The sequence below is a fragment of the Puccinia triticina genome, chromosome 9A (assembly GCF_026914185.1).
Source record: "Puccinia triticina chromosome 9A, complete sequence".
NCBI lineage: Eukaryota > Fungi > Basidiomycota > Pucciniomycetes > Pucciniales > Pucciniaceae > Puccinia > Puccinia triticina.
The window spans coordinates 5,988,629-6,013,384 of NC_070566.1; the positions used below are offsets into that span (position 1 = coordinate 5,988,629).

The 24,756-nt window shown below is 47.2% G+C and overlaps 2 protein-coding genes across 2 annotated transcripts; both read left to right on the plus strand.

Moving 5' to 3' along the window:
• Positions 1-2,916: 2,916 nt before the first annotated feature.
• PtA15_9A579 (uncharacterized protein) lies at positions 2,917-5,709 on the plus strand (the record flags this gene model as incomplete). Its single annotated transcript, XM_053172802.1, has 3 exons — positions 2,917-3,594; positions 3,668-5,302; positions 5,374-5,709. The coding sequence occupies 3 exons, from the start codon at positions 2,917-2,919 to the stop codon at positions 5,707-5,709; spliced, it is 2,649 nt and encodes an 882-aa protein (XP_053024007.1).
• Positions 5,710-9,741: 4,032 nt separating this feature from the next.
• PtA15_9A580 (uncharacterized protein) lies at positions 9,742-13,278 on the plus strand (the record flags this gene model as incomplete). Its single annotated transcript, XM_053172804.1, has 13 exons — positions 9,742-10,041; positions 10,135-10,648; positions 10,761-10,831; positions 10,960-11,013; positions 11,085-11,131; positions 11,200-11,402; positions 11,469-11,757; positions 11,873-12,074; positions 12,159-12,295; positions 12,395-12,613; positions 12,705-12,832; positions 12,953-13,117; positions 13,214-13,278. 13 exons carry the CDS (start codon positions 9,742-9,744, stop codon positions 13,276-13,278), a joined length of 2,394 nt encoding a protein of 797 aa, XP_053024008.1.
• Positions 13,279-24,756: the final 11,478 nt, after the last annotated feature.

A 24,756-nucleotide genomic window follows, 5' to 3' on the forward strand; every position in this document is an offset into this window, starting at 1 on the left:
GGGATTGGGAACTGGAATTTGGCATGTGGATTGCTCACCACATTGCACTTTCATTGTGCAGCTTCCTGTGCCTTTCTTTACTTCTAACCCCCATGACCCACCAACTTACAGTTAAGCAAGAGCCTAGGACAACATTTGAAAATGGACCAATCCCAGACTCCCCTTGTTCTCCATTTTTTTCCCCACCACCCTTTTTGTAAGAGATAACAACAGTAGCTACATGTGTTGTGAAACCAAGTTGGCCAATGACCCCAAATTGCATCTATGCAGTTTCTTGTGCCTTCTTTCTGTAAGATGTCAGTATAAAGTATGGCAAATGGGTACTGGTTGGTACAGTCCTGTCATGGTCAGTCTTGGCACTGGCAAATCTCAGCTCCACTCTTGGTAAGACAATTGCATAGTGCATGAACGGTACTGACCTGGTTGGCACAGTCCCATCACAGTCAGTCTTGTCACTGACCAATCTGGGCTCCAATCTTGGTGAGGAAAAGAGATTTGAACCAAGCCCTGGACCCACCAGGCTAAACACAAGAGATAAACCTAACCAGGTGAAAATAGACAAGGTATTAAAGAGGCACAAGTATGTAAATATGATGGAAGAAGACTAATTGCTAGATTGCATGAAGGAACAAAAGCATGATGTGACTAGACATACTAGTTTATTTATAGTCTAACTTATGTAATGGAAAAGAGTGACATGGGAAAGAAGAGCATGAGGAACAGGATGTCTTGTCAAGACCATTGTATATGCCATTCATGACATATAACTGTAGTGAGACATCCTAAGATTAAGGCCCCGTTTGGCAGCAATCATGTTATGTGATGTCGTGCACTTACCTAATGTGATACACATCACTCTTGAATTTCACATCTTTCAACATAACACAAGTGTTTGGCTGCCACTTGTTTCATACAGCTTGCCTACATAAAAGCTTGATGGCCGGTAAATACCGGCCATCAAGCGTACCTACCGGCAAGGCCAATTGAGTGTTTAACTCCTCTGGACAATGGCCGGTACACGGTCATCAAAGGGAATACAGAGTCCCTTTCGGGGAACACATTATAGTCCCATCAATGACCATTGGTCATTGAAGGGAATACATGGTCCCTTGGATGACCAATGGTCATCAAGGAGAATATGTGCACAGTCCCTTTGATGACCGATGGTCATCAAGGAGAATACATAGTCCCTTTGATGACCAATGGTCATTGGGGAGAATACACAGTCCCTTCAATGACCGATGGTCATCAAGGGGAATTCATACATAGTCCCTTTGATGACCAATGGTCATCGGGGAAATACATGGGCCCTTCAATGACCAATGGTCATTGAGGGGAATGTCCCCTTGATGACCATCAGTCATTGATGGCCGATTGTGTTGGATCGGTCATCAATCTCGATGACCGGTTGTGTTGGCCCATTGATTGGAGTGTGTACTCCGCTCAATGACCAGTACAAAGTCTGTACCGGCCATTGAGGGGAGAAAAGAGGTGGTGTTGGGGGTGTGTTGTGTAAGGGTGCCGATATCACCCCAAATACACCCCCAGGGGTACTATATCAGAAATGGCAGGGATGATGGGGAGTGATGAGGAAAGCCGTGATGACCCTCATAACTTCTCAAATCTGCCAAACATGTGAGTGATACAATATGGGCCTTGGTGAGGCCCGGTTATAGAAAAGTAGTGGTTATTACATAACATCACTGCTGCCAAACGGGGCCTAAGTAATGAGCTACAACAGGCATCACTGGTTAGGTTTAGCTATTAGGGGGGTTCACAATAGGATAAAAATAAAACTTTAGAGTCAATTTTAAGGCCTTTATCAAGAATTTTTTAAAAATCTGGCAAGTTGTACAGGACTGGGTGTCCCCTGAGAATCAGAGCAAATTCTTCATTTTCAAAAAAATGGATCATAAAGGCCTTAAAATTAGCTCTAAAGTTTTATTTTTATCCTATTGTGAACCCCCCTATTAAGTACATGATTATGTAGTTGCTAGTTTATGTAATATTTTCTCTCCCTGATTCCACTGCTAGTACTCCAACACTTTCTGATCTCTTGGTTTTTTCTGCCACTGAATTTGCTGTTCATCCTGTGTGACAGTGGAACATTTACTTGGACCGGCAGATTCTACTTGTTCACTACTATTCCATATGGCTTGCCCTTTTGTCTGTTTTTGGACAAGATGAATTGCTACTGTCCCAATTTATTGTGTTTTGCTTATTGGTTGACATTGCAAGAGTGAATGTGATGCTTTAGTTATGGGACTGTTGGGCACAGTCCCAGTTAATCTCCCCCCATTCTGCCATACACAGTGGGGTGGCAACAGCCTTCCTGGCAGCTGCCTGTGCTGCAGTGAAAATGATCATAATGATCTTTATTTCACAAATGCAAGGCAAAAATAAATAAATAAATTGCAATCATGGAATGCCATGATTTGCAGGACCGTCTGTCCAAGCATTTTACAAAACACCACATATGAATGGAGTGTGATTGTGATTGTGATTGTCTATTTTGCGCTGCAAGTTGCGAGTGTGCCGCTTGTCCTGTTTCTCTTGTCCTGCTGATCCGGGTGGATGGGTTGAGTGACGTCAGAGGTGGGTGAAGGGACATGAGCTGTTGACCGTTTCCTCTTGACCACTTTCCCTCTCCCACTTCCATCCCATCCCACTTCTCAACTTCCCACTTCCTCCCACTTCCCAACTTCTCGACTTCCCGACTTCCCGACTTCCGATATCCGACTTCCGACGCTTGCGACTCCCGAACTTCCCTGGCCAGCTTGGCTGTCAAGGGGAACACCAACCCAGCAACGGGGGGATCAACCACGGGAACATACACGATTAGCTAAGCAGCCCCCTGCACTCCATCCCCAGAAGCATCCGACACCAGCAACAACCCAAACCACCTCAACCAGAACCATGGCCAGCCGAATACCAGAACAGCACGAACAGATACCGCCAACCCACCGCAGATCTCACTCCCTCCAGGCATCCACCCTCCGCCCAGCCTACCACTCCCGATCACACTCATCCACCGAACACCACCCGCCCTCACCCAACTCAGACGAACAGTCCCCCCCATCCTCAGACTCATCCCTCGCCGAGCTCCACCACCAGAAAAAATACCACCGCCACCACCAGCCCAGCAAAGACCATCTGCTCACCCACCACCTCAAACACCCGCACACCCACAACACCCACCACGCCTCCCGGAGAGCAAACGCCATCCTCATCGCCGCACTCACCATCACCGCATCCCTCTCCTCCATCCTGCTCGCCATCGCCACCACCCAGCTCGCCCAGCTGCCCCTCGCAACCCTGCCCATCCTCGAGTTCCTCGCCCTCTCCCTCATCACCCGCCTGCCCATCCTCAACCTCCACATCCAGAACCCCTCCGACCCCTCACAGCCACAACCCCCAGCTACCCAATCGGCCGCCTCATCCCCCCCGTCTACCCATCCCCGCCCATACAGATTCGCCGGATGGAGACTCCTCCTCAGGTTCACCCTCCCCACAGCCCTCCTCAGCCTGCTCTCCTCCTGGGCACGCACCGAAATCGCCGGCCGCGCAGGGTGCGGGACATGGCAAGCCTTTGACGTACGCCCTCTTCTCCCACATGCACACACGCAAAAAAAAAAAAAAAAAAGCTCACTGACCTCTCTCCACACAGATCTATGCGCTGCCGATCGCCGTCCTGGCCCTCTCCCGTCTGCCGTCGATCAAGCAGCCGAGCCCGCAACTAGTGGGCACAGTATCCGTCCTGGCGTTCACAGTGACGCTGCAATTCTACGGCGGGGCGCGAGTGTACCCGTTCCAGATCGTCCTGGGGGTGCTTTCGGCGACGAGCCAGGCGCTGTATCTGGCCCATCTGAAGACGTGGCTGCTGTCCTTCCCCCAGCAGAGTCCGACGCGTGCGCTGGCCCACTCGGCGCCCCTGGCGCTGCTGATGGTCGTCCTCCCGCTACTGGCGACGACGGTGTACGAGACGCTGGTGAGTCGGACGGGGCCGACGGGCGTGGTTGGGCGTTTGTCGATGGACGGCGCGGTCTGGCTGGCGCTGTATCTGGTCGCACGGCTGGCGGAGCGGCTGCTCGAGCTCTGGATCGTCGCCCGTTTCCGCTCCCCGATGGCCGTCCTGCTGGTCGTCCCGCCCCGTAACCTGCTCTCGCTGGGCCTCGCGGAAGCCTTCCGGGTCTATGTCGGCCGCCTGGGCTCGGCCCAAGCCGCCGTCAGCTACCTCGCCGCCATCGCCGCCCTCGTCCAGGCCCTCCCCGACCTCGCCCGTCTCGGAACCCACGCCGCACTCGTCCTCCGCAACCGCTGCGCCTCCCATCCCCGCCTCCTCCCCGCCATCAGACGCAGGTCATCCACTTACACCGACCACGACGCAGACACCGTCGTCGAGAAGTCGCCCGACCAGGAGCGCTCCTCCCTCGAGCACCACCGCCCGGACTCCCGCCCGCACATCCACCACCATCGTCGCCACCAACGCGACAACAACGACGACAACAACGACGAAGACGACGACGAGGAGGAAGATGATGGGTACGGCCGGCAGAGCTCTCCGGCGCGGTTCCGGAAGCCGTTCGGGGACGGGACCGGGTACCGATGCCTGCGGAGACGCAGACAGAAGGCGGGCTGGGCGGGGCTGTTCCGGGTGGTGGCGTTTGGCCCGCTGTGTATGCTGCTACTCCTGGAGCTTGTCTGGCAGCCGCCGGTAGGCGTGCCTGTCGCGGAGCCGTCGACGGGCACGCTGCGGAAGGCGGGCTCGGTGGACCTGGTGTTCTCGTATTACAACGAGCCGCTGACGCGGTTCTTCGAGGCGGTCGACCACGTCCGTCGGCGCTCGGTGCTCTCGCTGCAGAACCCACGGGTGGTGGTGTACGTCAAGCATCCGGACACCTCTCTGACGACGATTGCGAATGTGGTGGGGGCGGACGAGGTGGTGCGGCTGCCGAACGTGGGGCGAGAGGGCGGCACCTATCTCACCCACATCCTCAAGCACTACAACGCCTCCCTCGGCCCGCTCGCCTCGAGCGACCCGGCCGTGCTCGAGAGCCCCCAGTTCGGCACCGAGCGACTGCTCGCCGCTCCCCCCGTCCGCGGCCTCGCTGACCACACCGTCTTCATGCAGCCCGAGATCTCCTGGCATTGGATCGCCAAACCCCGCATGGACCTCTTCGATCCCTCCTCCACCGGCTTCCTCTCCTTCGGCCCCTATCTCGTCTCCGTCTGTGGACAGGACGGGCTCGGGAACGGCAACTACGAGCGGATGCGAGATATCTACACGATGTTCTATAACTCCGTACGTCCGCCTCTCCTCCCATGCCCCCCAAAAAAGAGAGAAAAACTGAGTGACCTGGGTGTACATGAAAGTTCTGTCCTCCGACGGGCCAACTCGCATCCTATGCGGGCCAATTTGTCGTTTCACGGCGCCGGATCCTGGCGAACAGTTACACGCAGTACGGGCAGATGCGGGCCCTGCTCGAGGCGCCGACGGGGCACTGGATCCACCGGGAGGGCGGGTGGCTGAAGTGGAAGGGCGCGACGGACACGGGCCCCGCCGAGCCGCCCACCGGGCCCCGCGCGCCCTTCCTCGGCCACGCCCTCGAGCGCTCCTGGCCCGTCGTCTTCGGCTGCAGCGACCCCGCCGTCGCCGAGGCTTGTACCGACGACGTCAACGACAAGGCTCTCTGCCAGTGCTCTGATTAACCCCCCCCCTCCCCTCGCCAGCACCGCTTTCTCTCACCCCTCGCCCAAAAACTCCCCAAAAATCATATATATACATACATACACTCGTATCTTTATTCGCTCGTAGCCCCGCTTCTACTCATGTAATTCTGCCTCTTCTTTCCCTTTTCTTGCCCGCTCTCGCATCCCCAAACTCCTCTCCACGCCCCCGTCCCGTCCCCCCCTTCCTCATCTGCATCCACCTGTTTGTCCCCCAGGCCCGCCGCTCTATTGCTTGGTCTTCTTCGCCCGCTCCCCACACGGCCCCTCTCTCTGAGCCTCGCGTTCCGCTCTTGCCCCCCCATCCCGTTTTTCAGAGCGGTGTGTGCGTGTCAGTGTATGTGTGCGGTCCTTGCGCGCGGCAACCCTCCGTAATTGTTTGTGTTGTTTGTGTGCGGTGGGTGTGTTGGGCTGGGATGTATCTGTGCGTGTCTGTGTGGACGGGGGGCCCTGGAAAAAGGAAGGGGGGGGGGGGGGGTGAAGATGTCTGGCTGCTGGTCTGGAAGCAATTATGGTGTTCAAAATTGCATATGTCATGGTTTACATAAAATCATAAAGCCCATTTTGGCTGGGAGATGTCAGCTTGCACAAAACTTAGGGCCTGTACCATAGCCCACGGATTCCAAGGATCTTGCCCGGGATTCGCAACTTTCTGTGAAATCCGAGCGGCCCAGAATCCGGAGTACCATAGCGCTTATTTGTCAACCTCATAATCCGCGGAAAACAGGCCATTTTCCTCCGTTTGGAAAAACGGCTCCCCGCTATTTTTTGCCTCGGATTCTGCACTCCCCTCCCTTGCTCCCCCTTCCCTGGTCCTTGGACCATCAAATCCATATGTACATACACATGTATATACACATAAAGCAATCCACCACATTCTTGATCACCCGAACGGGCTGGCCATTGAGGGGAGTGATTACTCTTTTCAATGACTGGAACGAGCCGGCCATCAAGGGGAATACATCATCCCCTCAATGACTGGAACGGAGCGGACATTGATTGTTCCGGTCATTGAGAGAACTAATCACTCCCCTCAATGACCGGAAGATGGCCTGTTTGTTCCGGTCATTGAGGGGATGATGGACTCCTCTTGATGACCGGAACGAGCCGGCCATCAAGAAGAGCAATCACTCCCATCAATGGCCGGCTTGTTCCGGTCATCAAGAAGAGTAATCACTCCCCTTGATGGCCAGCCCGTTCCGGTCATCGAGAGGAGTCCATCATCCCCTCAATGACCAGAACGGAGCGGACATCAATGATTCCGTTCATCGAGAGGAGTAATCAGTCCCCTTGATGGCCGGTTTGTTCCGGCCATTGAGAACATTGTCCCCTTGATGACCAGTTTGTTCCGGACAACGAGAGGAGTACATCATCCCTTGATGGCCAGAACGGAACGGGCTTTGAGAGGAGTAATCACTCTCTTCGATGACCGGGGGAGTAACTTCCACGTTGACAAATCCGTGGTTCCGTGGTACGCCTTTTGGCACACCTTGGATTGTGGACTCAGGGAATCCAAGGGGGAAATGGAATCTCAGCAGAACGTAATTTTGGGGGGCACGGAATCCAAGGTTTGAATCCCCGGAAAGCTATGTTACAGGCCCTTAAAGTGACATCTCCCAGCCAAAATTGCAGTTTATGATTTTATGTAAAAAAATCTTATGCAATTTTGAACACCATAAATGCTGAAGCAAATGCAATACCAAACTTATCAAAGTCCTTGTCCCTGCTGGCCTGCGGCCGGGGGGCACCCATTTGGCCTGGTCAAGATGCATGGCAGAGATCTCTCCTGCAGGGAGAGGACATAGGACTAATCAGGACATTTGGTCTGAGAGAATCTGCAAAGTTTGGTGGTGAACAATGTCATCACCACCTGCAGACCACAGTTTTTGCCCAGTTTTTTTTTTTTTTTTTTGCCTTGGTGGTTTGAAGCTTGTATTTTTCTGAATCAAACTGTTGATGTATTCAGAATTTTGGGAATCCATTGGCCTTGCACCCCAAATAATATCAGAAGTAGTTGAGATGCTTGGCGGCTTACGGGCAAAGGAGGTGTGTTTTTAAGTAAGATTTAATTGAGGGAGGAGATAAAACTGTCAAAGTTGGACAAGAAGTCACTATTCTCAAAAAAAGATAGAAAGAAAAAAAATGTGAAAACTTGGGAGGAAGCTGCCTATGTAGCATTGGAGCTAAGATGCTAGCACTCAGCTGGGATAAATCAAGGAGTGCGGAAAGTTGATTGAATATCTTATAAGAGAGGAAGAAGAAATGCTCTGGGTATTTTCAAGAATCTTGTTGTTAGTCGTAAGCCCCGCTTGCACCTACAGCTCCGCGGTGCCGCGGGCTTTGTTGCGCGCAATACAATACATGGAGTGCTTGTGTATTGGACTGGGAGACATTTTTCATGCAAGATGAGTACCTATTTACATGTCCAATGTTTTTTTTTTTTTTTTTTTTTTTTGGGGGGGGGGGGGATGGGGGGTTTGGGTGGTATCCTGTATGCAACAGTGGGTATTTAGGTACGGTATGGTAATCATTAACGCAAGCTATTTTTTGCTTGTTACCATTACTGTTAAGTATAATGGAACACATGTCTTTAGGAATTTTATTTTTTGACATCTGTTACAATATCTGCCTGCACAGAGGTATTGAATAATATAATAGCCAGAGGGGGCCATTTGCCCCCCTTCACTTGTCTCAAACACAGGCGGCTTCTCTCAATTGAACTTCCTTGTTTTTCTATCTTTTTTTGAAAACAAGGAATTCTTGAAGACTTGTCTGGCCTTTACAGTTTTGTCTCCTGTCTAAATTAAATGTTCATTAATGACATGCAAGCGGCCAAGCAGCTCAAATTTTTATGTTTTTTTCAAATTCAGGCCTGAGGGGAATGGATTACCCACATTCTGAATACACAGTTTGTTTCAGAATAATACAAGCTTTAAATCCTGAAGACAAAAAATGAACTGGTGAAAAACTGTGGGCTGTCAGTGGAGGACTTCCCGTCAAGTCTGGGAGCCTCCCAGATCTCAATTTACATACCCAGACTCTTAATTTTTGGTAGAAAGGAAAATGATTTCCTAACCCTCTAGCTCATGACTTTCATGTGCACTGATTGTTGATTTGGTAGGGGTCTTAATTTAGGAGTTAGAGGGGCATCTAGAGCTCTCCAAATGCCGACGGGAAGTCCTCCAGTGTAGGGCCACCAAAGGTTGCAGATTCTCTCAGCCCAAAAAATGCTGATAAATCATAAGTCCTCTCCCTGTGGGAGAGATCTTGATGCTATGCATCTCAACCAGGCCAACGCCTCCCCAGCCTCGCACCCACTAATCCCCACCCATGCGGATGCCCAATTGGATTAGCTTATTCCGATTGTAAGCCGAGATAGTTAGCCCAGGCTAATCTAGCCACGGATGCGGATGCTCTCACATTTCTTCGGGGCTTTGCCAAGAATTATGGGTGGCTCAAAAAGGATGCAGGAAGATATAGCAAATGTAGCTGAGCTGAGCTTCTTCGCTATCCATCATGAAGGATCTTGGACGAAGTTTTTCAAAGGTACAACGGTCTGCAGACATGTCCCGGCCCCCATGAGAGTTCTTCGTTTCATCAGTCCCGTCCTTCGGGGGTAGCCGGCGCTTGGCGCCACTTGGCGCCAAGGAGAGGACTTCGGGTGCCGGTCGGGTCACGTTGCCAGAAATCGGCAGCTTGACCCGATGAATGTGAAGTGCCCACGGGTGCCCATAGGTGAAAATTTGGATTTTAACCCGCGTCAACGGGGGGTTTCAGTGGCATTGCTCCTTATTCCTTCTAGCCTCTTCCGTTTGGGGCTTCACCCCCGGTGGTTGTTCGGTACCCTCCAGTCAATAGCTATACCCGTTGGTCTTCTGCTTCCCCTTGTCTCAGAAGTCAGCTCAAACTTTCTCTCTTTAGACGGCAGCGTTGTTGTCTTCGCTTTCCAGCCATGGCGGCAGGGTATAAAACACCCCGCCTTGCTCGGCGTTTTCCCGGCATTCCTCACTCATAATGCTCTTAGTCACCAAATTTGTAGCCTTCTTGAGGCTTCCCATACCCATTCAGCGCACCTTTGACAGCCTGCAGACTTGTCCTGAATCACATGTCCTATTTCCGGACCATCCAGATACCTGTCCTACTAGTACTACCCATTCCCCCAAGCATTGGGACCCAAAAGCAACACCATATCCTCATGCTCGCAGGTATTCAAACTCATCGGACGTTTTCCATAGTAAGCAGAATGGATCGGTCACCATCCCAGACCCTTACGGCTGGCTAGACACACCGTCGAAGGAGAGCAAAGAGACGCAGGTGCGCTATTTCCTGTAATAAAAAATAAATAAATAAACGTGATGGGAAAGATATTTGAAGCATGATTCTGACTGGCCGACCTTCTTATTTCAGCAATTTGTCACCAGGCAACAAGCCTTGGCAAAAGATTACCTGAGCAAATACTCCCATCGAGAATTCCTCCACGAGACACTGACAAAGACTTGGAACTATGCAATGATCACTTGTCCATTTCTGGACCCGGACGGATACTTCTACTTCTACTTCAAAACAGGCCCAAAATCCCAATCGATCCTCTATCGCGTCAAAAAAGGAGAAGAGGAGGAAGCATATAGGCGTAATACTGACCCCAAACAACCTGTGGGGGAGCTCTTCCTTGATCCCAACCTGTTCTCTATTGACGGCACCGCCGAACTCACTTTCGCGGCCAGTTCCGGGACGGGCACCTACGTAGCCTATGCAGTCTCCGGCTCTGGGGACGATTCAACTATCTATGTCCGTCGCACCGACAGCCCCCATACCAAATCTGCTGCTGATGGCGGCAAAAGAGGTGAGGACCTGGGGCGGATGAAGGATACGATCAAGAATGTCAAATCCAGTAAAATTGAGTGGATGAACAACGATTCCGGTAAGCCCAAAGAAAACTGTATATTATGAAAGGCTTCTGTAGTGAGATGTGGATTAGTCCTTCATGGGCTGTTTGTTGACGCGATTGTAATCGACCCTATGCGGACGGACAGGTTTCTTCTATTCACGATTTCCTGACCCACTGTCCAAAGCTGCTGGGCCCGGTGCGAATCATCAAGGAAAAGTCGAGGGCGGCGCCGGGAAAAATACCAAGGCCGATCTCAATCACATGGCAAGCATTCTAGTCCTTGAATCCTCACTGGCTTGAACACATTTCACAAAACTCATCGACCAACCCATTCGTGTCCATAGCTCTACTTTCACAGAATTGGAGAGCCACAGAGTAAAGATCTATTGATATTAACGGTCAGTGGATTTTGAAACTTTTTCCTTCATCATCAGAGGTTGATGTAATTTTGTTTTCATCTGGCTTATAGGACCCGGATAATCCATCCTACTCGTGGGAACCTGCAGTTTCGGATGAGTGAGAGGCTTTCATTATCTGACCAGCCACTGGTTCCTCATGGACTAACATGATTTCTGTTCTTCCAGCGGGAATTACCTCATCGTGACGAGCGGAAGGCGCGCCGACGACTCAAATCGAGTCTGGGTTGCCGATCTGAACTCCCAGCCTCTGTCGAGTGAGATGAAGTGGCACAAAGTTGTCAATGAATTTGGAAACCAGTACTCCTTCGTTACAAATGACGACAGTCTACTGTATTTCCTGACCAACAAGGATGCACCCAAGTGCAAAGGTACGAAGGGAACAATCATTAATTTTTGCTGAGTTTTCCAACATACCAACAATTCTTGATTCGTAGTGGTGACGTATGACTTGAGTAAGCCGCAAGAAGGGTTCAAAGACTTGCTCCGTGAGGATCCCAATGCAGTTCTGGAGGGTTTTTATCCCATCAATAACAACCTGGCTATTCTGGGCTATTCACAAGACGCCAAATCTGTAACATACCTTCATGAGCTCCAGTCGGGAAAGAGGATCAAACAAATTGGCGAGGATCTGATTGGTAGCGTCGACGGCGTCTCCGGTAGGCGAAACCACAACGAGTTCTTCATCCAGATGACTAGCCTCTTGAGTCCCGCCACGATCTACCGGTAAGTGATCGGTGGCAATTATACATTTCGGGTTGGGGTTGAATGTGTGGATTTGTGCAATCCTACCTCTGATGTCACCTACCACTTTGTACGGCCATGTGTTCATCCTGTCCAGCTACCGTTTTAATTCTGAAGAGGATCGCAGTCCGACGCGGGTCGAATTCAGAAGGACTCCCATTTCTGGATGGAATCCCGACGATTTTGTCTCAAAACAAGTCTTCTATGAATCAAAGGATGGGACCAAAGTGCCGATGTTCATCGTTCACAGGAAAGATTTCAAGCAAGACGGTACTGCACCGGAGTTTCAGTACGGATACGTGAGCCCCTTGATCTTTTGGTTTGTCGTGCAATTAGCTAACAAAAGCCGGACAGCTGATCGAGCGGTGTGAACTGTTCTGCAGGGTGGTTTTGGACTCAGCCTCTCGCCCTTCTTTGCGGCCCCTTATTTGTGCTTCATAGCACATTATGGAGGGGTATTTGCTGTGCCTAACATCCGAGGGGGTGGAGAGTATGGAGAAGGATGGCATTTAGCAGGCAGGTCAGTGCTCTGAGTGGTTTCCCGCCGCCGCGAAATTTGGTGATTTCTTGAATGCTTATTGGACAAATTCCAATTCCAATGGATTTTGGATTGGCACAGCTTGGAGAAAAAACAGAACGGGCTTGACGACTTTCAGTACGCTACCAAATATCTGATTGCCAATCGGTATGTGGCTCCCGACAAGGTGACCATCATGGGTGGCAGGGTCGGTGGTCTCTTGGTGGCCGCCTGCGTCAACCAGGCCCCGGAGCTCTATGGAGCTGCCATTGCCGAGGCGGGAGTATTTGATATGCTAAGGTTCCAGCGGTTCAAGATTGGGTGAGGTTCACCTTCTTCAATATCTTTCGTCCTCTTTCCGCACTGTTTCCTCTTGAAGCTCACTCTTCTCGCACTATTCCTGGCTTGAAAGACGGGATTGGGTCTCTGAATATGGAAACCCAGACGACCCCGAGGCGTTCGACTACTTGATCAAATATTCCCCTTTGCATAACATCAACCCAGCCGCTCATTATCCGGCTCTTTTGCTCATCACAGCGGGTCAGTAACAGCTTCATCTTTTCATCTCTATCGGTCTCATGAATGGACGCGTCATCGGATCAATTTCACAGTGGGTTGGTGGACCAATGCTAATCACGATCTTCGAATCTCTTTGTACAGACCGTGACAATCAGGCTGTTCCTTCACACAGCTTCAAGTACGCAGCTGCCGTCCAACACGCTCTCCCGATGAATAAACAACCTTGCCTTTTGAGGGTCGAGATGAACGCGGCTCATGGAGACGAGGAGAATATCGAGATGGAGATCAATACCATGGTCGACCAATGTCCGTCTCAATGCCTCTATCTCTCTCTCAACATATTTCTTTCTCCTTTGTGGGACTGCGACTAAAGTCTTGTTTCTTTTCTTCTGGGAGTTTTAGTCAGCTTCATTGCCCTCAGTCTTAGCTTAGAGTGGAAGGAGTACAACGGAGAAAGAGCATCTTGATTGATTATGGTTATAGCCACCCATCCTCTCACTGCTCCTCTTCTAATGAATCTGTTCTCTGATCCTGAATTTAAAACTAAGAAATCTAATTAGAAAGTTTCCAGTTGCATCCCCAAGCAACAAAAAAAACATGATATCTAGACGTACACGCACCAGGAAAAAAAGTAGTAACTTAATGGCAAGTGAAATGATACAGCTTTGGTTTCACTCCAATAATGCTCCAATGCTTCTCCAATGCTGCTCCTCTCCACCAGCACATCTAGGGCTTGCATGACAGGTGCAAATCACTCAATGTGATACAACCAGATGATTCTCAGCTTTGGCCCTGGCCCAGCTGATTCTCAGACTTTAAACTGGCTCAGCTGATGCTCAGCTTTTGACCTGGCCCAGCTGATGCTCAGCTTTGGCACCAGCCAACTGATGATCATCTTTGGCCTTGGCAAAGCTGATGCTAAGCCTTGGCTGTGGCTCAGAGGATGCTCAGCTTTGGCCTTATTCTATCTGATTTTCAGCTCTGGTCCTGTCCAATCTGACACCCATCTTTGTCTCTGGCTTGGCTCAGCTGATACTCAGCTGGCCAGCTGGCCCAGGACTGGGTCAAAGCTGAGCATCAGCTGGGCCAGGAATGGGAAAAAGCTGAGAAATGACTGGTACAAAGCTGAGAATCAGCCGCACCAGGATTAGTACAAAGCTGAGCCTCAGCTGGGCAAGGACTAGTGAAAAGGCTTTATTCTAATGCTGAGAGTGAGCTGTGTGACAAAGCTGAGTATGAGCTGGGCAAAAACACTGAGTAGGAGCTTAGTACCAAAGCTGAGCATCAGCTGGACAGAACTGCAGATCAGTTGGGCCTATCAACAACTGATCAGGACCTCCTTGGTAAATTTTGGAAGTTGAGGAGAGGGTTGGGAGATTTGGGTCATTGGATAGATGGTGGGTAGATGGCTGGAGCTGGCATGATTTCACTTGTTGTCAGGCTCTGTCAGGCTTGGGTGATGCCAAGAGAACGACTTCTCTTCTAGCTACACCGGCGATGGCGTTCAGTAGCGCGCAGAGGAGTGCAAGATACAAAAATAATAATATTATTTTTATACACCACGGATGTTTGCTCAGCACTTGCGTGCAAGTGCCTTCACCCCTCTCTTTAGGAACCCTTTAAGATCTCTTTAAGAACTTGGCTCCAAGTGATGTGTAATTTTGTCCTGAATTTTTTCTGAAGTTATGCTGAATGTTTATGAAGTCATGTTGGAAAGGGTCTGATATCATATTGATACCAACTGCAACTTGACCGTATATATTACTTTAACTCTTGAAAAAAATATGTACAACCACACTGCAATGAATTGTCAACTGCTTGGCAGAAACAATGGTTTCTTCTATTGAAACTATATCATATATTTTGATTAATCATGGGGTTATACCAGGGGAGCTTGCTCAGCACTTGCATGCAATTTCAATCATTCAATAATTTCTTTAACCTTTTAAACTTACTTCCAGAACTCTATCAGCAAGTTACACTCAATTTCCACTCAATTAACTTGTGGTCAATCCATGCTGAATTAATGTTGAATCAATTCTGAATTTAGCTCAAGGCAAGTTTGAGATGGGTTCAATCTGGCTTGAGACTGAATTCTAAGGCTCTTGTGAGGATAAAGAAAACTTTTCAATGAGAAGATCTTGTCAACTTGAATTCCCAAATGTCCAGGAGATATTCCTCAACTTCTTGTGAAAGAGTGAAATTCACCCTTCTGAGGTTTAGAAGATGGTCAAGATAAATCCTTGAAGCTTACAGAGAGTCATTCCATAAGAAATAAAGCTGTAGATAAACTTGATATGTGAGCTTGGAAAAGAGAAACTCTTTGGCAAAATTCCTGATTCATCAATTGTTTAAAATGAATTTCAATCTGAACACAAAGATTTGGTAGTAAATTTGAAGAGGTTTTGATGTATTAAATATTTAACAATGAATTTTTGGTGTGTTTTCTCTAACATTGAATTCCTCTCTAACAGTTCTTTTAGATTAAATCTTCATTACTCTCTGTGCCAGTTTTCCAGTACGCATGCATTTCCCAGGTTGGGTCTGCTTGACATGATGAGTGGACAATCTTGGGTATCAATTTCAATCTGAACATGTTATTCTTACTCAAATTTCTGTGGCTCTCTGGGCTAATTTTATATTGAATCATCATATTCTGGATTGGCTCTCTTTGATTGTTTCAGGAATGATGTGGGGAGTAGTGTTGTGAAATATTTGCTATTAATTGAATGTGCATCATTTTCCATGCTTGTTGTCCCACCTGCAGATGCTATATTGGTTCTGCTTGACATGTTGTGTCAATGGCCTGCAAGCAATCAGCTCTGCTAGAATTCCAAGAGCCTCAGCTGGTGTTTTCTTTGGCCAAAACCCAAACCTTGAGAAATTCAACATGTGAAGGAGCCTACCCAAAACAAGAGCAAACATTACAAGGTTTCACAGGAGCTTGGTAGCAAGAACAATTGTAAAAGATACAAGCGGAAATCTTACCATCAGGTTTCAACTAGCAGACATTCTGTATTCCTCAAAGGAATTCAAGAAGAATAAAAGATCAGCTTGGTTAACAGGGTATCCCCATGATTTTTTTTTGGTTGCAAGTTGGTTGTCTGATTCTTCATGGTTAGCTGTTACATGAACAGATTGTAGCAAAAAATCACAAGGGTTAGATACAATTAGGCAACACTTATCAAGGATGAAAATATGGTTACTGAAAATGTGACACAAAAATGCATGGAAACAAACAACCTGTGATTCATAGTCAAAAGCAACATCCCAGAAGTGATCTAGTTCACCATTTCTGAGATTTTCAACAGTTGAATCAACATATAGCAAGGTGTGTCTCTGGAAAACTATAAGAAGAAGAATCATATTTACGCCTCAAGTCATTATGTTCACTTGGATTTAAGGAAAGAATTACTACAAGACTCAAAAATCTGGTTGTGATTGATTTATATGTTGGGTAGAAGAGGGAGTTGACATGCAAGTTGATTTTGAATTCGAATTTTTACTTCAAGCTTTTTGGGCAGAATGGGGTCTTTGAATGGTACTGATGTTTAAAGAGAGTATCTTTTTTTATCTGGCCAGAAGTGGCTGAGCCTGTGTTTAAATTGAAGCAGACTGTTTGAAAATTTCATAGTTAAGTTCCATTTGAGAATGATGAATGCATGCATTGGCAATCCCCAATTCAGTCCATTTAAAATGATCAGGGATGTGAGATCTCTCTTCTAATTTATTGGCAGAAATGGGCTTTGGGTATGAGGTGGAGTGGCTCTACCATTTGCTGGTTGATTCTTGAAATTTCAACATATAACATTTACACCCTTGGAAGTGGGTGGTGTAGCCACCTTGGAATATACTTGCAAATTCTTTTTGTGTGCCGTAGCTGGCTCCCTGAAGCAAATTTTCCAAATTTTCTTTTTTTTGGTGGGGATTTAAGGGCAAGCCATGCACAAGTGAATTGAGGCATGTTGAATCACCCTGAATTCCAACTTCCACTGCACATGGATCTTTCAGAAAAAAAATATGGATTGATTCAATTCAGAATGAGGATTAACAATTTTCAAGATACTCAAGGCGTGAATTCTGAATCTGTGAGTTGTTGTGTAGTGAATTAGATGCCAAGTTTATAAAGAACTATCTTTCCAGAAGGATCACATTTTTTCACATTTTTTCTGGTTTACTGCACCATTTTCTTCTCCCTGATTCAAGAAATATTTTTAAATAAAGAAAAAAAATAACATATCTGACTTACAATTCACATTGCTTCAAAGTTTGAGCCTGAACTACTGTTGATTAGTCTGGAATTTGGGAATTGCTGTCTTCCCAAGTTGTGTTAGTATTTTTTTCCTCTTCAGACTTCTGTCTATTTTAGAAGTAGAGTAATTTTTTGAATTAAATTTTTGACTTCTTTTGGTTTTGAACCGGCTGACTTGAATTGGCTTGTGTCACACTAACGTACGCCCGTACGTTTGTGTGACAACGGGAGTCCTACACTGCGCGACTCCTCGGAGAGGCTTATGCAATAAGCTCCTCAACTGGCCGGGTGGATCTCTTCAACCCACACTCCAATTGATGGCCGACCAACGGGTGGAGTACACACTCCGCTCGATGAACGGCAATCAAGCGGAGTATACATCCCACCCAATGACCGGGCATCAACTGGGGTGTGTACTCCCACTAATGATGAATGGCCATTGATTCCTGTGCACACCACTCAATGACCGGCCATTGAGCGGCGTTCTGGGGTTTAATGCCGCTCAATGGCCATTGAGTGGAGTACATACCCCACTCAATGGCCAAGTGCTCCCCCCTCAATGACCTTTCTGTACAGGCCATCAAGAGGAAATGTGACTCCCCTCAATGGCTGGCACAGACCGGTTCATAATCCCATCCTTCACGCGTTGTTAATTTGGTCTGAGCTGAACTTTCCTGAAGATATTGCATATCATCCTTGATATGCAACATGCATACAAGGCCTTTTGAAATTAGTTTACCATATTTTTGTTAACACCAAGAAACTACCAAAGTAGTGATATTTGGCAACCAATCCCATTGTAGCTGCTACATTTGGGGATTTTGTGGTCAGTCAAGGTACACAATAAGTTTTTGGGGCCTTTTGATTATTTTGATACAAATTTCATGGAAGAACTCCCAGCCTGCGTTGAGATATAGTGACAGAAACACCAAGAAAAACCAACTTAGTGATATTATTACGTCTGCTGGCTTCTGGAATGATAGCCCGGCTGACAAAATCACTCTTGTGGTGTATTTGTATGAGTGATTGGCTCCTCTTTGGCGTTGTTAGATGTGAGAGAGGAGAGAGATTGATCCTTAAGAGATCCACAAAGGTGTACCGCTCAATGCGCCTGTATTTAATGTGCCTAAAAAAGCTGTATGATTTAGCTGGAAGCTAATTGGTGCTCATAAACTGTAGAGACTGTAAAATGAAGATGTGTCTGGTGAGAGTCAAACTCACAACCTCAGCTATGCTGAGACACATACTAGAGTGCTGCCTTTACCAACTAGGCTACAGACAATTGTGGCTGCCAGATGGGTGGTTGGTTGGTAGTGCTCATGGGTCAATCCAACAGCCCTCCATACTGTGGTGATGCATCATGGTAGGAGACTAACAGACAGCTCAACAGAAAAGGGAGTCGGCTGCCTAATTGGCCCTCCGCAGAACATAATTTGGGAGTCGTCTGCGTGCACTGGTAGTTACCCCCGCATGAAATTGTTACGTGGCATGTAACCCCATATAAAATTGTTACACAGCATCTAAACCCCGTATAACATTGTTACGCGGCATGTAAACCCCATGTAACATTGTTACATGGTATGTAACCCCTGTATAGCATTGTTATGTAAACCCCGCATAACATTGTTGTGTGGCATTTAACTCCCCTATAACATTGTTACACCCCATGTAAAATTTACATCAGGCAACCCATGTATCAAGCTTGTGCAACATGTAACCTGTTCCCATATCACACAATCCCCATGAAACATGTTTCTGCAACACGCAACCCCCATGTAGGATGTTCCTGCAACATGTAACCCCCAAGTACCCCACATGAATGTCCCACACCATGTAACCCCCATGACAGAATTTTACAAACAGTGTAACAGGTGTATAACATGTAACATGTACGCACCACCCATGACATGCACAAATACCATGTAACCTGTAAGCAACAAGTACGCACTGTTGGAATATATGCTTCAAGCTCCATTTGAGGGGCCAAGCTATATGATCTAATATCCAAATATCACCAATAAGACCAACTGTGTGTTTAGCTCAGTGGTATAAGAGCAGCTCTCATGAATGTAGAAGGTCGTGGGTTCAAATCCCACAACACACAATTCTTTTCACCTGAGTAATTTCAACACGCACACCACAACACACATTTATACATGCAACATTCAATATGTAACCCAACATGTAACATGTAGACCAGCATGGAACATGTAAACATCATGTAATATTTCACCCCCAATGTACCAATTTGTTAGGTTTATGTAACCAGGGGGTGTGCACACCACCATTGGAGCAGAAGGCTGGACGGAAAGTGCTGTAAGAAATGCAAACGCCAGAGGAAACATGTGAAAATTGCTTCATTTGAAAGTAGAGATTCAGGCGGTTATTTTGAGCCAATAAAATGGATATAAAGTTCAGCGGGACCGGGTCTAAATGAGGTTTAAAGTTGTCAATGCATGATGACTAACGTGCATGTGAAGCCCTGCACTTCCCTTGGGTTTCACAAGGTTACACAGGACTATCCCTTGATTACATCAGCTTATATTTCACTCTTAGCTATATAGTCTGCACTTCCCCGCTCCCCACCTAGCTCAGCAGAGACCCCGGACTGATCCCTCTCTCACTGAGCTAGGTAAGCTTCTGATTCCTTTTCTCCTCTTTCTTCTATGACTCATCTTGTATGTAGGAGAGACCCTGGACTGATCCCTCTCTCACTGAACTAGCTCTAGGAAATAAAGCCCCCAAGATTGTTTCACCAGGGAAGAAAGTGTTGCACTCTCTAGAGAGTGCCAGACCATAATTTTTGTCTAGAAGTCTGCCAGATATGAGCCATTTCCCCATGTGCAAATGAGTTGTGGGTTGGCCATGTGTTTATACTCAACTAATACTGATCTTATCTGTATCAAATCTTGTTGGATTTGGTGAGTTAGACTTGTATAATGGCTTTCTCCACTCCACCGCCATTACACACACATATTCTCCACTGACTGGTGTGTACCAGCCAGGAATTTGAGACAACCTCCAATTGATTACTGTGTTGCATGGCCATCAAGTGGAGAAAACCTCCGTGTAATGACTGGTTTAGATGGCCATCAGGTGGAGTGATTCCCAACTCCATGATGCTGTGTAATGGCCATGAAGTGCATCCATCCTCCAGTTGATGAACATGTATCCCAGCATTTGAGCAGAGACATCCTTCACCCAATGACTGTTGTGTATGGCCATTGAGTTAATGGATTCTCATATCAATAACTGGTGTATACTGGCCATTGAGTGGAGATGTCCTCCACTTGATTACACATTAATGGGCTTTGAAACACCCAGCTAAATGACCAGTACATGATGTTCATCAAGCAGGGACTTTCTCATATTGACGAACCAGGAAAAATTATATATTGCGCTGGGGAAGTCCCGGATCAATGCTCAGTACATGCTGATGCTGGCCATCCAGCTGGGCTTTGGAGAGCTAGGTGGCCATTATATACTGCCTCGCGAGCTTGGGAAGGCCTGCTCGATGACCAGTATGTGCTGTTCATCGGGCTAGGGCCTCTATGTGATGACCATCAGGTACTGGTTATTGGATTTGGGTTCGGCGAGGCTGCAGATTGATGTCCACTGCAATTGTCCACCATAACGTACGGCCAAACCTTGCGGTGGACAAATTACAGGGGTCCCCGAGTCGGGGGAGCCCTATTGCGATGACCAGCACTTATTTGGCTTCGGGGACGCAGCAGATTAATGTACACTGCACTTGTCCACCGTAACGTACGGCCGAACAATGCGGTGGACAAATGAAAGGGGTCCCCGAGTCAGGGGAGCTCTATTGTGATGACCAGCAAGTACTGATCATCGCGCCAGCATTTCTGATCTTTTGAGGCAGTACACACTGCCCGTCAAGCTCAGAAAAGCCCAAATGGATGGCCAGCATGTGGTGGCCATTGAGAGGCAAATTTTCCAGCGCGATGAACAGCACCCACTGTTCACATTGAGTCTGGGTAAATGTGTGATATTTTTGGAAATTTCCACCCCAACATTCGCCCAAACATGAGCGTGGACATTAAAACAGAAAAAAAACCCTCACCTGGGAAACAGGGGGATGCTAAGCCAATCTGTGTTTCCCCACGCGTCCATAGTTCAATTGTGCCAACCTTCAAACCCACATACACAAATTTTTTTAACACTTTTCCTCACAAATTTTGTGGCACTCCTGCTGGCCCATGACCAATCATTTTGAGTGGTCTGGATACAGCCTGACCGCAGTGCAGAAGTCTCAACTGACAGCAGGTGCTACATCAGCACCATGTTATGAGAGAAATCAACACCATGTTGTTGCATCATAGACATGGATACCTGTGATGAAATAATGCTACACCAAAGAAAATTAATGGAAAATGGTTGGTGAAGAAAAGATACAAGATGATCAATCTACAAGACAAATGGTTCTAACCACACTGGGATATGCATGGGGATTTAAGCATTTATTGGATGACTTCCTGTCAAGATATGCGGGTCTCCCAGAAGTGATCTAGAGCCCAAAAAACTAGACGCTCCTGCAAAAATTCAGAATTTTTGGGTCTAACTCAAAAGCTGTGAAGGTTCCAGATGTGACAGGAAGTCCTCCACTGTTCACTTTTGAGTTCTAAGACCAGCTGTTGAATTATTTTTCCAGCTTGTTCCAGAAGCAAGGGAATATTAATGCACCTGTTAATATCCACCAATCTACCCCTTTTCCCTTCAGAAGCTTTGTTTAGGATTCTAGACCACATTTTTTGGTCAGTTGTAGTTAAATTTACAAAATTGTACAATTTTTAGTCATGTACTAGGCAAGATGCATATTCCAAAATGAACAGCTATTGGCACTGAAAAATTACAAAATTATGTTTCATCCCTTGGTAAAAATGGTAGGGAAACTGAATCCGCTATTTTCACATTTAATATTGCTTGGAGTACAATTGCATATGAAACAGGTCTTCTTAGCTTTGGTGCGGTAAGGGTTTGATACTTGAAGAACAGAAATATTATGTCAAACCACTTTCCTCCCAATTTGATATGGGAATTGACATGTCAGAAATATGCCACAAGGATTCATCCACCAGTGTGCAGATCCTCTGAATTTGCTATATCTCACAAGTATGTTCCATAATGTGATTTTATGTGTGTTTTGAATGAAAAAATCTGCAATTCAAAAAAATACCTGGCAGTTGGCTAAGGATATGTTTGAGGATAAAGATTCATACATTCTTGGCAACGTTTGTGTGCAATGAAGATCACTTCTGCAATTGTAATAATGATGAAACAAACACAAAACTTCAACAGAGAGATGCTTGTGGGTTGGCATTGAGTTATAGATCATTTCACAAACACTTGACCTACAGTTACACTGGTATTGGGAAGAAAGTTAAAAAATAATTAAATTTAACATTGAACTCACATCAGACTAACTTACATACAAAATTACGGCCTTGCACTCTCTAGAGAGTGCAACACTTTCTTCCCTGGGGTTTCTAGAACCGCTCCAAGGCTTCACTGCCTTGTCCCTCCACCTCCAAACAGTAGGGGGCTTCAAAATTGATCCAGGAAGCGTTCCAGGTCCAAACTCCAGGAAAACCAAAACACAGCCAAAAAATAATTCCTGGAGGTTCTACATTGAGACCCCCAGAAAGAGGAACTTCCTGCATTTGAACCCAGGAGAACAAGACCTGGAAATGATTATCAGTTTTAACATGTTTTGTCCCATGCCTTTGGGGTCCCCGAAGGACCAGCTCCTTCCCCCCCATGCAACCACAAGTTGATCTGACCTCATCGGACTTTCTCGTACATTTTTTTTTTCATCAGCAGTTTCAAATTAGCTCAAACTGCAACAATTCCGACTACTCTAATTGCTGTCAACCGGGAGGGACTTTCCCTGTCGACAGCCATATAAGGCAGTTGACCGGGCGAAGTCCCTCCCGGATGACTGCTTGATATGGCTGTTGGCCGGGAGGGACTCCTCCTGGTCAACTCTTGTATGTATGTGGTTGTTGACCGGGAGGTACTGCTCCTGGTCGACTGCCTTATATGGCTGTCAACCTTGAGGTACTGCTCCCGGTCGACTGCCTTATATGGCTGTTGACCGGGAGGTACTGTACTACTGCTCCAGTCCCTCCCGGATGACTGCTCGATATGGCTGTCAACCGGGAGGGACTCCTCCCGGTTCCTCCCGGTCAACTCTTGTATGTATGTTGTTGTCGACCGGGAGGTACTGCTCCCGGTCAACTGCCTTATATGGCTGTCGACTGGGAGGGACTCCTCCCGGTCGGCTCTTGTATGTATGTGGTTGTCGACCGGGAGGTACTGCTCCCGGCCAACTGCCTTATATGGCTGTCGACCGGGAGGGACTCCTCTGGGTTGAGTCTCGACTGCTTGATATTACTGTTGAGCGGGAGGTATTTTCTAGCATGGCAGGCGGTGTACAAAAATTCGCTCGAAGTTAGTGTGAGGTGGTGGGAAAGATGATGTAGGGGTGTCGAAAAAAAAGGCGGGGGTCCGGGGTTTGAGAAGAAAGGTGGGATTTATCCTCTTTTGTCCTCTTTTAATTTCCTGATTTCCCGATTTCCTGGATGTCCTGGAAGGGCATAGGAAGAAGGAGATCAGGTCTGCAGGAAGCGTTCCAGGTCGCTCATTTTTCCTGGAAACTCCGACCTGGAACGCTTCCTGGATCAATTTTGAAACCCCTTAGTGAAGGGTCTCCCAACCCTTACAGTGCAGCCCTCAGATGTAATGTTCTGATTACATAATATATCCATAATTTTCATAGCACGGAGTATATACAGCATATAAATATCACTGAACTTCTTAGAGCTAATCACACCCCCCTTATATCTCATGTTATGATGACACAATATTGCTAATAATTTGATGGCACAGATAATATGCATCATTAAAAGATTCCTGGAAGTTTCAGACTGTTCAGGTTTGTAACAAAAAAGTTGTATGGTTAGCAGTCATTTCCCTATTCTGTCTGCGCACCCCTCATATCTCATGTTCTGATAGCACAACATTGCTAAACATCTCAGGGGTTTCATTTTATGCATGTTTCTCAGTGATCTGAAATTCTTATGCATGTGGTACATTGGAGACAAAAGTTATGAATATGGTGGATCATAAAAAGTGCACCCCTCATATCTCATGTTTTGGTGGCACGCTGTGGTATGCTTTATGGTTACCCATCTAGCCCATTTCAAAATTTCCTTTTTTATCATATTTACACTCACAAATCACCCAATACGGCAACACCACTGGATTCTACGGCCAAAACTACACAGGACACCATGGACAACACACCTTACACCCCTCTGAATCACAAGTTACAACCCCTTCAAGACACCATCATTCAGTTACATACACACAAAACACCATACTCAGGTCATGTAACCCGTTACATGAACCACACTTACCCAGGACATGTAATTTGTTACGTGGACCACCCTGACAGCTTGACTACCCTTTACATACACTTTACCTCATCATACAGAGCTACCCACAGAACTTGAAACCCCGACTGGGTCGGGTCCAGCACTCTAACAGAGTATATTTTTGGAGTCTACAGAGTGTGTAGATTCCAAATATAAAGTGGCAATCAATTTGGTCCAGCCAATTTTGGTTTTTTTGTTTGTTCAAGGCCCATATTTTGGGATTCACCTCCCAAATACGG